Source organism: Nicotiana sylvestris, chromosome 1, assembly GCF_000393655.2.
Source record: "Nicotiana sylvestris chromosome 1, ASM39365v2, whole genome shotgun sequence".
NCBI classification, from domain to species: Eukaryota; Viridiplantae; Streptophyta; class Magnoliopsida; order Solanales; family Solanaceae; genus Nicotiana; species Nicotiana sylvestris.
Window position 1 is genome coordinate 31,908,745 of NC_091057.1, and position 13,736 is coordinate 31,922,480.

Below are 13,736 nucleotides of genomic sequence, written 5' to 3' on the forward strand. Positions count from 1 at the left end.
AAAATGTTGAGTGTAATTATATTCACTACTCTTGTGTGACAAATGAAATGCAACAACATATTTTTTTTTAAATTTTTTAGAGAAACATATAAGTTAGTGGGTGCATCAACAATATATGTGTAGCTCCTAGACATGACAGAGCTGCTATAACTTGACTGCAACTTTAATTATATTTACTGTTCAATTTTATTTTTAATTTTAATTTTTTCTTTTTGCATTTCTCTTTAGAATTTTTTCAACGTGAAAAAAAGAAAAGAAAAAAGGAAGCTGTGGCTAAGAAAACACCAACGTTACAAAAAAAAAAAAAAAAAAAATAAGGCTTCATTTTCAATAATATGACAAGAAAAGCTAAAATCCAAAAACCTTATCAGTTATATCCACCTCATGTATATTTCTCCTATCTCTTTGGATTTCATTTCCACACATCAGCACTCAAAACACACTGTAATAACCCCATACTTCTCTACACTTTCGTACAATCTCCGATCAAATCACCACCGTATTTCAACTAAGATTCCGGCAAAAACATGGCGGCCACAGCTGCCACAGCAGTAGCTTCTTCATTCTCCAGTACTCTTCATTCTATACGTTCTAAAACATGGCCTAATTATAACTCTGATCATCTCCTCAAAATTTCATCGACTAGAACACCGAATATTACGTTAGTATTTTCATCATCATGTGAAGTGACATCAGTTTTTAAGAAGTGGCGGGTGGTGCCGAGGTTGGCGGCTGCGGTGGCGCAAGAGGAGGCAGCGGCGGTGACGGTGGAGGAGGAAGAAGCCGAGGCGGTGGCGGTTGAAGAGGAAGTGGTGGAGGAAAAGGGAGGAGAGGGTTCTGAAGAGAGTAGTAGTGAAGGTGAAGGTGTAAATACTAAGCTTTATTTTGGGAATTTGCCGTATCTTTGTGATAGTGCACAACTTGCTGGAATTGTTCAAGATTATGCTACTCCTGAGCTTGTTGAGGTATGTACTTTACTAAAATTTGGAATAAAAGAAAAAAGCTTTTAGTTTTATAAGGTAACTGCTTGCTTTATAATCGTATATGAGATAATTCAACCCAATTTAAGAAAGGATCAAAATAAAGCTTTTATGTTTTCTTGTGCTTGGTTAAGAGATTAGTGGCTTAATCTATAAGATATGTTGGGTGTGAAGACAACGTCTTATATTGAAATTTAATAAGAAAAAGAAGATACAAATAATAAGGTGTAGAAATACTCTCATAGTGTGAGAGATTTTGAGGAAAAAATACTATATTACACCACGCCAAAACTATTTTTGGGTTGGCATGGCCAACATATAAACTATTGTATATAAGTCTTGGGAAAATGCAAGATCCCCCTTCCCCAGGAAAAAAGAAAGAAAAGAATTTGATTTTTCACTTGTCTAAGCGGGCTTTTAAGCAAGAAGTGATTCTCTGGGTGTTCTTCTCACTCTTTCTGAGCAGAGTGTCTATTGGAAACAACCTCTCTACCTTTACTAGGTATAGGTAAGGTCTGAATACACACTACCCTTCTCAAACCCCACTTGTAGGAATATACTGAGTTTGTTATTGTTGTGTTGTTGTTATTTGTGATTCACTAGGCGATGTAGTCTTCTTTGTCATATCGAGTTAAGAGAGGGTGAGGCTTTTAGCAATCGGGAAAGAGTGATTTCAGCAGGCTCTCTTTACCTGGCCTTAATATGTTGGTTCATGTACTTTCACCTAGGTGACCTAACTATGTTGATCAGTGAGGATTCATATAATCGAACCTGTTTGGGAGTAAAAAAAAAAAAACTTATTTGGGAGCGAGGCATATTGTTGTTTATATACTTTCATATTGGTCCTATCGAAAGAAAAATGTGTTACTCCTATTAATTTGATTCAAACTGAAGTTTTGAGCTCTGTTGTTCACTTTGCTCGGTTGCTTCTGATGCGACATGTAACAATTCAGAAAATGATACACCTTCACATGGAGATGATGTACATCAGGGATCTGAAGTGCTAAATTAGTTACCTATTTTTCACTCCATTGTTTATAGACAAAAATTATTTTCGTGCTAGCGACTTGCACAGATCAGGATTGAATTTTTGACATCTTATTGTGTTATAGTAACTTCATGAAGTAGATTAAGTGTTTGATCTACAAGCTAGGCTGCTGTATCCAATTTTTGAACCACATTCTATATCTTCTATGTCCAGGTTCTTTATGATAGGGAAACAGGTAAAAGCAGAGGATTTGCATTTGTGACGATGAGTTCTCTTGAAGATTGCAAAACAGTGATCGAAAATCTAGACGGAAGAGTAAGAAATTAATTCAATTTCCTTTCGCGAATGGCAAAATATTTCTGACATTGAGCTGATTCGAGGCTATAAAATTGAAGCAAGATTTACTGATTTCAGGAGTATGGTGGAAGAACCTTAAGGGTGAATTTCTCAGACAAGCCTAAACCAAAAGAACCACTTTACCCGGAAACAGAACACAAACTCTTTGTTGGTAATTTGGCCTGGTCAGTCACATCTGAAAGTTTGGCACAAGCATTTCAAGAATATGGAACTGTTGTCGGAGCTAGGGTACTATATGATGGTGAGACAGGGAGATCTCGTGGCTACGGTTTTATAAGCTATGAGAATAGAGAACAATTGGAGAATGCCCTTCAAAATCTTAATGGAGTGGTATGCATTTCTTGAACTTACTTTTTGAAGCATTTCCTTAGTTTAGATCACTTCTTGAGAAAGGTTTGCTACAATGGTGGGATATTCCATGAGATTATTTATCCCACCTTTTATATGGGATAATTTATCTTACTATTTTAAAGTAAAAGTTGTCGTGAGATTAGCTAATACCCCAAATCAAACATGGGATAAAGTTAATCCTAAATTCTTTCTCGGGATTATTATTCTTATTCCATATACCAAACGACCCCTAACCGTGTAAAGATTTTTTTACACTGCACTTGGTGAAATTAACATATTATAACAAGTTAGTTGTCGTTATTATTAGGTTACAAATTTATAGTTAATTTTATACATATTTTTTACATCATTAGTGCGTAAAATTTAAATGTCGGATTCCATCCCATAACTAGAAGAATATCGCTTCTGTGTCATGCGTTGTACTGCTTTTTCCAAAAGAAATTATTTATCTAAAAGCCTGTATGATTTTTTGCTTCCAAACATGGGTTGATCCTATATTTTAGCTATAAGTTCAATTGAACCCATAACTTTTATCTTAAACTTGGATTTTCAGTATAAAATTTACTAAAATTGGTTTAAAAATTGAGCTATAAGTCCATAATTCAAACAAGGTGATGGGTTCAATAGTTGAAACTAAAATTTTGAACTCATAGAATTAAAATCCTGAATCCGCCTCTACTTTTGTGTTTGTGCATTTCAGGAACTAGATGGAAGGGCAATGCGCATTAGCTTAGCGCAAGGGAAGAAACAATAGGATGGACAAGATTCTTGTATATTAGTTGTAAAAGTTGAAAATTTGCCATCAGTAGAAGAATAATGTTTTATTCATGGATTAAGATGGCTAAAGGCTTTAACTAGGACTAAGGGAGATGTACCATTTGAATTACATCTCCCATAGGTTGAGCTTTCTATCTTTGTTTCTTTACTGCCTTTCATAATTTAGGGATATTTTTGTTCCTTTCATGTCTTAGAGGTGTTGGGAATAAACCCCGTAAAAATAGTATTCACGGTATTAGTGATAAACGCAGAACACTAAGTTATGGTTAAATCAGCAAGAATAGAAATGCAGCAATAATGACACCAAGATTTTACGTGGAAACCCTTCTGAATAAGGGAAAAAACCACGGCCAAGAAGAGCAACTGATATCACTATAGCGAGGAATTTTACACTGTGTAGTAACGAGTAAAAAATACTCCTAAGACCACTACACCCTCAAAAGAAATAAACACTCTTTTGTTTTTTTCCACCTCACTACAATATCTCTCACACTCTATTTTTCTTCACAAACTATTTTCTTATAGTTTATGGAATACCTTGCTCTCTCTTTTCTCTCTTTGTTAGTGTGTAGAAATGAGAGTTAAAGCTCTCCTTTTATAGCCAAAACCTCACTCTCTAAAGCCTACAATATTTGACAATTTACACACCCTTTTCACAATTTCAACAAGGTTGGCTACCAAACCAAACCAAGTCAATAAAATTGGCTACCAAATTATACAAATTCAATAAGGTTGGCTACCAAACCAAACCAAGTCAACAAAATTGGCTACCAACTCATTTCAATGAGATGGACACCATATCAATCTCCCCCTCCAGCCTCATTCATCAAGAGGAGGTAGCACTGTCTTCTAGTTTGAGTGCATGCCGATAAGTTCTTTGCATAGCTCGAACTTGTCTCTTGGTACCACCTTGGTCAACATATCTGCAGGATTTTCACTCGTGTGAATCTTTTTGACTTGAAGTGTTCGTTCTCCACTTGCCCACGAATCCAATGATATCTGACGTCAATGTGTTTTGTTCTCGCATGATACATGGAGTTTTTGCTCAGGTCTATTGCACTCTGACTGTCGCAATAGACAACATACTCCATCTGTCGCAATCCAAGTTCTTGAAGAAATCTTTTGAGCCATATCATCTCTTTGCCATCTTCAGTAACCGCAATATACTCCGTTTCAGTTGTAGATAGTGCGACACACTTCTTCAACTTCGACTGCCATGATATAGCTCCCCCTGAAAAAGTAAACAAATATTCAGTAGTGGATTTTCTGTTATCAAGGTCACCTGTCATATCAGAATCTGTATAGCCCTTCAAAATTGGATTTGATTCTCCAAAACATAAGCATTCACGTGAGCTTCCTCTTAGATACCCGAGTATCCACTTTACAGCTTCCCAATGCTCTTTTCCTGGATTTTCGAGAAATTTGCTAACAACACCGACTGCATGAGCAATATCTGGTCGAGTGCATACTATTGCATACATCAAACTTCCAACGGCAGAGGAATAAGGAATCTTGGCCATTCTCTCTTTTTCCTCCGTTGTTGTTGGACACATCTTCTTGCTCAACTTCAGATGACCAGGAAGAGGTGTGCGAACCAACTTAGCACTTTTCATGTTGAAGCGCTCCAGTACACGTTCTATGTACTTCTCCTGTGACAAGTAAAGCTTCCTTTCGTTTCTCGAACGAGTAATTCTCATGCCCAAAATATGCTTAGCATGACCCAAGTCTTTCATTGCAAAAGACTTATTCAACTGTTTCTTCAACTCGTCAATCTTAGAAGAATTCCTGCCCACAATCAACATATCATCCACATATAGCAAGAGGATGATAAAATCGTCATCAGAAAATCTTTGTACAAACACACAGTGATCTGAAGAAGTCTTCTTGTAGCCTTGCTCCCCCATAACAGACTCAAACTTCTTGTACCACTGTTTGGGAGCTTGCTTCAATCCATATAGACTCTTCTTAAGTTTGCATACAAGATTTTCTTTACCTTTTGCCTTGAAGCCTTCAGGTTGTTCCATATAAATCTCCTCTTCTAAGTCATCGTGAAGAAAAGCAGTCTTCACATCCATTTGCTCAATCTCCAAATCAAGACTAGCAGTCAAACCAAGAACTGTCCGAATGGAGGACATTTTCACGACAGGAGAAAATATTTCGTCAAAGTCAATACCTTTCCTTTGACCAAATCCCTTGACAACCAATCTAGCTTTGTATCTGGGCTTCAAACTATATTCTTCAGCTTTAACTTTGAATACCCACTTGTTCTTCAAAGCTCTCATGCCCTTAGGCAATTTCACCAACTCATAAGTATGGTTCTCATGCAGAGATTTCATCTCATCTTGCATGGCTTCAATCCATTGATCCTTGTGCTCATCTTCTATAGCCTCCGTATAACATTCTGGTTCTCCCCCATCAGTGAGTAATACATATTCATTGGGTGAATAACGGGAGGAAGGAGTACGAGGTTTAGAAGACCTACTGAGTGGAATATCTAACTCGTCCACAGCTTCGTGAGTAGGAGCATCTACCTCATCAACATTAGCATTGTTATCCCCATCACCATCAATATGTTGATCTGGAATATGGTTCTGGGCATCACCATCATCATTAAGCCCACTAGTGTCATCCCCATTTGTATGAGGAACTTGATCAAGATTAACTAAACCTTCAGAACTTGAAGATTTTAACTTCTCCGCTTTGTTAATATCTTCAATGGTTTGATCCTCCACGAAGATAACATCACGGCTTCTCACAACCTTCTTCTCAATTGGATCATATAGCCTGTAACCAAACTCATCAAGGCCATAACCAATGAAGATGCACTGCCTTGTCTTGGCAGTTAATTTTGACCTCTCATCTTTAGGCACATGTACAAAAGCTTTGCAACCAAACACTTTCAAGTGGTCATAGGAGACATCCTTGCCATACCAAACTTTGTTTGGAACATCACTTTGCAAAGCAACCGCAGGGGATAGATTAATAACATGTGCGGCGGTCAACAAAGCCTCACCCCAAAAGGAATTCGGCAACTTTGCTTCAGAAAGCAAACATCTGACTCTTTCCATCAATGTCATGTTCATCCTTTCTGCTAAACCATTAAGCTGAGGAGTCTTAGGAGGAGTCTTCTGGTGTCTGATACCCTGTTGTTTGCAGTATTCGTCAAACGGTCCACAATATTCACCACCGTTATCAGTACGAATACACTTCAGCTTCTTTCCAGTTTCTCTTTCAACTGAAGCCTGAAACTTCTTAAAGACACCCAACACTTGGTATTTAGTCTTCAAGATGTAGACCCAAAGTTTCCTTGAACAATCATCAATAAAGGTAGCAAAATAAAGTGCACCACCCAAAGTTCTTGTCTTCATTGGACCACATAAATCTGAATGCACCAACTCAAGCAACTCTGTCTTTCTTGAAGGAGGATGAGACTGGAAAGAAACTCTTTTTTGTTTTCCAGCCAAGCAGTGCTCACATTTTTCTAATTTTGCACTTTCAAAATTTGACAACAATTTCTTCTTGGCCAGAACATTTAGTCCTTTCTCGCTAATGTGGCTAAGCCTCTTATGCCATAACGTTGAAGAGTTATGGCTCTCAACGGCATTCACCATATCAACACAGGTAGAGGTCGTAGTCCAGTATAGACCACGACGCTTTTCCCCACGAGCCACAATCATGGAGCCCTTAGTGAGCTTCCACTTTCCAGCACCATTGGTACTGACATATCCCTCATCATCCAAAACACCAACAGAGATCAAGTGCAAACGAACATCAGGTGCATGCTTTACATTGTTTAAAACTAGTTTAGTTCCAATACTAGTTTCCAAACAAATCGTTCCAACACCAGCCACTCTAGATACAGTCTCATTACCCATACTCAGAGTTCCAAAGTCACCCTGAGTATATGATGAGAAAAATTCCTTCCTTGATGTCACATGAGATACGGCACCACTGTCCACAACCCAGCTTGACTCATCACAAGCAATATTTATCAGATCTGCATCAAGGACTGTAACAAGATCTTCTGTAGTGACGGTGGCCACACGATTGCCATCTTCTTTCTGTTCTTCCTTGTCTCTATTCTCCTTTTTTAAAATCCGGCAGAACTTCTTTGTGTGCCCTTTCTTCCCGCAATAATAGCACTCAATATCTTTAAGTCTGCTTCTGGATTTGCTTCTATTATGTTCTCTATTTTGAGAACCCCGATTCTTGCTTCTCCCCTAGAGTCAGTCACCAAGACATCTGATGAGGAGGAACCCTGAGATTTTCTTCTCATCTCTTCATTTAGAAGGCTGCTCTTGGCAAGATCCATAGAGATCACACCATCCGGAGCAGAATTTGATAATGAAGTTCTAAGAATTTCCCAAGAATCTGGTAGGGAACCAAGTAGAAACAAGCCTTGAATTTCTTCATCAAATTTAATGCCCATAGCAGATAACTGGTTCATGATCCCCTGAAAATTATTCAGATGATCTGTCATCGCGGAACCATCGTGGTATTTTAAACCCAACATCTGCTTTATCAGAAACATCTTGTTGTTTCCAGTTTTCCGAGCATACAAACTTTCAAGGTGCTCCCATAGGGTCCGAGCATGTGTCTCCCCAGAAATATGGTTCAAAACATTATCATCAACCCATTGTCTAATAAAGTCGCAAACCTGTTGTCACACCTCCTTTTTACCGCACCCGCTAGGGTGCGAGGGAGTTTTCTCCAATTAAAGGACAGTCGAAACGGGATTTGTTTGTTTATTTCAGAGTCGCCACCTGGGAATTTTAAGGCGTCCCAAGTCACCGGTTTTAATCCCGAATCGAGGAGAACATGACTCTATTTGTTATTCTGCGAACCAGAAATCTGAGTAAGGAATTCTGTTAATCCGGGAGAAGGTGTTAGGCATTCCCGAATTCCGTGGTTCTAGCACGGTTGCTTAACCATTTTTATATTTGGCTTAATTATCTTGATTTGTTAAATACATTTTTTATTGCATGATTGTTGTTACCGCTTTAGATTGTTCATAATTATAGACCCTTAAACGAATCACGCGTACGTATATTCGTGTCGTATATTTTTTATAAACATGAAGAATCGTGTCACGCATACGTGTACATGATAAGATTGATAAAAAATAAAATAGACTTATGTTCGAAAATGTGCTTAAAATAAAATTAAGAATGTTAGTCGCTCTTGTATGATTAAATAGTGAACTGCACATCTCGGGTTATATGAAATTAATTTGATATTCTCCGAAGAACCCCTTTTTTTTTATTAAATGTTCGCTCGAAGTTGCACGAACGCATAATCCGAATTGCTTTCAGAAATATAATCAGGTCACGCGAACGTATCCCTAATCACACAAAACATTCTTGATGGTAGTATAAATTTTTCACAAATTGTTTATTACGTCCATGCATTTTTTATGTGAAAGTCATTAGAAATCCCTATTTGAGATGCCTCTAAATTCCTTGGAAAGAATTCACAATTTATTAAGTGTTGACCACAAATTATATTTTTTCGCGTGTGAATTATATTCTTCAAAAACCATTCGAATTTAAAGAGTAAAAAAAAAAATAAACAGTGTGGGCTTAGTACTACCATTTTTTATCGTGAATACAACATTTGTATACCCAAAAATCGAATCGCATATAAACTGAGAAAAGAACTAATTTGATAAACAAGTTAATAGTTTCCGAAGAATTTTCATTATTTATATTTAGTGCGAACTCTATTTCTACATACCCTTGACATAAAATGTTGCAATTCGTGCTTATAAATCCCATCTCATTCTCGTATACTTATTTTTAGTCCAAAGTTATAATTGTTTGGTTAATTTATTTACAATGATAAATAATCAAGTTGGTAAGAAAGAGAACTATTATACAAATTGACTTAATAAAATGGCATCACATGCAACGTAGTGGAACGTCCGAACCATTCATCATATTCCAAAATCATAAACGGGACGGATTATATCAATTCATATTTCTACCATGGCTATTCACATAACCGTTATTATGCCATATCTGAACGAAATACCATTAACATTATCTAGCCTTAAACAAAATCTGATATTTGACAAAATAGGCTAATAATATAGTTTTTGATATTTCTACACTATTCTTTACTTAGCTAATGACATCCCAAGATAAAATTAATGGCCAACTTTCTGCCATGTTCCCTATCTTGACAATTCGAACATAACTTATACTTAACGAAATTCTGAAATAGATAACATTATTACAACACTTATATGAATTTCAAAAGGGGGTAATTAACTAATAGTCATCATGTCAAGCATACTACTATATTAACCAACTGAAACAAAACTGCAATTTAAACTATTAGACTTAAACGAATAGAAGTCATAATATTAATTACAAACTTTATTCATTTTTGCAATGTTGAAACTTTCCACAGCACAAGTCTAAAGATATATACCTGGAAATGAGGGTAAAAGAGGCAAATTTCAGCAGTAGCAGCAGCAACTAAATCAGCAGAATATACCAATGTTTCAACAGATTTCAACAACAAACAATAAGACCCATGAAGCCCAGACGCACAGTGGCAGGATTTTTAGGAAAAATTTCAGATTTAACCCAAGCAATATCAATAAAAAGACCCTGACAGGTTCAAAGAAAACTATGTTTCTGATTCTCTTTCCTTCTTCTATATCTGTTTCAGATTCTGTGTGTGTGAGAGTGTTATTTTTTCTGTTTCTTTTTTCTGTTTTCTTCCTTCTTTTCATATTTCTGTTTCTGATTTTTTCTACTCAGTTTTGTTTCTTCTCTTTAGATTTCTCCTGTTCTCTCCTCTCTGATTTTTTCTTTATCTTTCTACTTTTGATTCTCTCTATCCTCTCTTTCTCAGATTCCTCTCTATTCTCCTCTTAAAATTAGTCCCAACTCCTCTATCTTATACAGGTCTTGTCCCCCCCCCCCTTCTAGCAGCCTACTGTCCGGACCCCTTTTTCTTTAAAAATCAGAAAATCTCCACTCAAATAACACTAAAGCTAATTTTCTAATAAATCAGCCACTAAAGGTATTTTTTTCCTTATTTTCAGCACTCCCAATTCCCTTTGTCTCTCATTATCCTATTAGATTATAGCCATTAACATTCCACTATCAGCACACTAATATTATCATATTACTTTCACTGTTTCATTCCCCACAGTACCCCTGAAAGTCCCTCAAACTACAACTTCTACCAACAGCAGCCAGTTTTTGGATTAAACCTTAACTGAAAATGCAACCTTCTAAACTAATTATCTAACCATCATTCGTACAAAACTGAATTCAAACCCAACATCACATAGAGCTATTACAGCACAATTTAAACTGAATTTGAAATCAACATGAATGCAGGGGCATTATCATTATATTGACAGTGCCCTGAAACTTACTGCCCAGAAATCAACACACATACAACATCCATTTGACGGACTCATTGATTTACAAACAAGCATGATTTAACTGACAAAGACTAATCAACTGACTATCTATAACAATCGTCAACAAACAATAGATAAACAGATTGTTTCAATCAGCATTATCAGAAACGGGAATTCATAATATAACTAATAAACGAACTTAATCGAGTCTATTACACACATTGCAAACAAACATAACAAACAGAAACAAATGCCATTATTTGATCACATGAATGGGTATGAGACAGAATCACAGAACCAAATAAACAAATATGAAAATTACGCAAGCTACTGAAACAGGCAACAATATACACATAGGATACAAAAGAAGTAAGAAGAATACCTCTGAATCTTCAAATTTACACAGACAAAAGCTCAACTTTGGATTCGGACCTTTTGAGGCTGAACAGACTTTATTCGAAGTATTCTCAATTGAGAATACCTCGATTAAAGTCTCTTAGACCTCAATCCCTCATTTAATCCGGACAAATTCCACGATTGGAATTTTTTAGGGTTTCAGATTTTTTTGATCTCAAATTCGAACACTTCTAGATATGTTTGAATCAAACCAATGGTGTTTAGGGCATGCGGGAGGTCAGGTGGATAACTGGTGTGAGTTTGAGTTGAGTTGGGGTAGGGTTAGGTTTCACTCGAATCTTCAAATGAAAATTCGAGAAGCTCTGAGGTAATTCGAGGCCAACGAATAACAGATCTGTAATGAGGGTAGTTAGGGGAAGCTAGGGTGTTAATTTGGAAGTCATTGAAGAAGGTTGGGTTTTCAGACCAACCTTCGATCGAAGATTCGAGACTATATGGTCTGATTCGATGGAAACTAACACCAGATCCGTAAAGAGGGGGTTGTGAGGAGTCGAGGGTGTTAAGGTGGGGTTGTTTGGACCACCGGAACCGCCGTGAGGCGATTTCCGGTGGGCGGTGCACGGTGGTGGACGATGGAGTTCATCTGATCTCTTGAAAGAGATGATGAACAGGACAGGGGGTGAGGTGTTTGGTCTGGGGGGCTGGGGTAGGATTTAGGCTTTTATAGGGGTGGGGTGGATTGATCTTGACCGTCCGATCAAACCTGATCCACGGTCGGGATCAACTCACTTAACCAAACGATGTTGTTTGGTTTAAGTTGGGGGAAAGGGTTGGCCCGGGGGTGGAATGGATCGGGTCTGGGTGAGTTCTTGAGGCTGTTGGATCAGGATGGATGAACGGTTCAGATCTGGTTGCCTAAAATGTCGTCGTTTCATTTACGCAAAGGCTGAACTAGACCGTTTGATTGAAATGAATCAACGGCCCAGATTAAAAATCCAGAAACGATGTCGTTCGAGTCCTGTATGGGACTGGTTGAAATGGACCGGGTCCTTTGAGTGTTTGGGCCTGATTTTTGTTTAAAAATTCTTGGCTCAGGTCCGTTTCTATTATTCCCCACTCTTTTCATTTTCTAATTAAATTCCTAATTATTAAATTTCTATTAAAATTATAAAAAATCAAAATTACCCTTACAGAAAAATATTAATCACCCTTTAACAACTATTAACATATAGACAAAACATTAATCACACAATGACATAATTAAATGACCAAAATAAGATAAATGCATATTTGTTGTGATTATCTTTTAAATGCATAATTAAATCCTAGATATGCATGCAACATGTATTTTTATTTTATTTTCGTTTAATTATAACAAAGCAAACATTTACGGACAAAACACAAATAATTAATAAATGCCACATAAATCCTAAAAATTGCACACTGAGAGAATTTTTGTTTTATTTTTTGATTTATTTTGGGGTAGTTTTCGTGAGGCAAAAATACGTGCTCACAGCTGCCCCTCTTTGTGCGGAAACTCGAAGAGTTTTCGTGCAAAGATAAAGTGAGCGGATACGAGCGATTTTTGCCTGTTCGAATACTCCGTGGGAAGCACTTTTTTGAAAGATTTGACCGAACCTCTGCTTCAAAGGTTTCCTACATATCCTTGGCTATAAAGGAATCAGGTCAATGTAGTTCGGGAAGTTTTGGTAGCTGGGACTACCATGGGACTGTGATGTTACTGCTGTTTCGTGCTGCTTTTACTGCTTGCTGACCTCCTTATTACACCCTGCTTTAAAGGTAAAACAAAAAGCTAAACTAGACTATGGTATATGAATTACAAAATCTTATCTAGATCATGCCCTTGCGTTTCTTGTTGTCTTGATGCCTTGGTGACTCTCGGGCATCTGACTTATTCCGCATTTCCTTTCAATGTGTCTCGTATTTTCTTTCTCTGTCTAGGACTCTTGTTGTGTCCTGCTGGGGATTTGGTTGGTCTCTTCTGCTTTATTGACTCTAAGTGTGCTCCTTTCTTATATGGGCGGGCTTTTGACTTCATCCCGCAATGTCAAGATAAATTGTCATTCTGTTCTTCAGGGGGGCGCCTGATTGCTGATACTTCAATTGTATTCCCTTATTCTCCAGGTGGGCGCCTGATTGGTGACATTCCAACTGCTCTTCCTTGTTCTCCAGGTGGAAGCCTGATTTCTTCTATTTCCCTTGCTTCTTCCTTGTTCTCCAGGTGGACGCCTGATTGCTAATTCTTCCATTGTTCATCCTTGTTCTCCAGGTGGACGCCTGATTGCCAATACTTCTTCTGCTCTTCCTTGTTCTCCAGGTGGACGCCTGATTGCTTTTTCCTTTCTTCATCCTTGTTCTCCAGGTGGACGCCTGATTGCTTTTTCCTTTCTTCATCCTTGTTCTCCAGGTGGACGCCTGATTGCTATTTCCTTTCTTCATCCTTGTTCTCCAGGTGGATGCCTGATTGCTATTTTCTTTTCTTCATCCATGTTCTCCAGGTGGACGCCTGATCACTATTTTCTTT

At 37.5% G+C, this 13,736-nt stretch overlaps 1 protein-coding gene across 1 annotated transcript; it reads left to right on the plus strand.

Annotated features, from left to right (window-relative positions):
- The first annotated feature begins 340 nt into the window (after positions 1–340).
- On the plus strand, positions 341–3,639 carry LOC104232963 (28 kDa ribonucleoprotein, chloroplastic). Its single transcript, XM_009786238.2, has 4 exons — positions 341–965; positions 2,182–2,283; positions 2,383–2,655; positions 3,377–3,639. The coding sequence occupies exons 1-4, from the start codon at positions 528–530 to the stop codon at positions 3,428–3,430; spliced, it is 867 nt and encodes a 288-aa protein (XP_009784540.1). The 5' UTR covers positions 341–527; the 3' UTR covers positions 3,431–3,639.
- Positions 3,640–13,736: the final 10,097 nt, after the last annotated feature.

What these genes read in the sequence shown, in the direction of transcription:
- LOC104232963 (XM_009786238.2), top strand. Translation starts at nt 528, where the DNA reads ATGGCGGCCACAGCTGCCACAGCAGTAGCTTCTTCATTCTCCAGTACT. An exon ending in CTACTCCTGAGCTTGTTGAG is followed by an intron (nt 966 to 2,181) that starts GTATGTACTTTA and finishes TTCTATGTCCAG; the next exon opens with GTTCTTTATGATAGGGAAAC. An exon ending in TTCAAAATCTTAATGGAGTG is followed by an intron (nt 2,656 to 3,376) that starts GTATGCATTTCT and finishes TGTGCATTTCAG; the next exon opens with GAACTAGATGGAAGGGCAAT.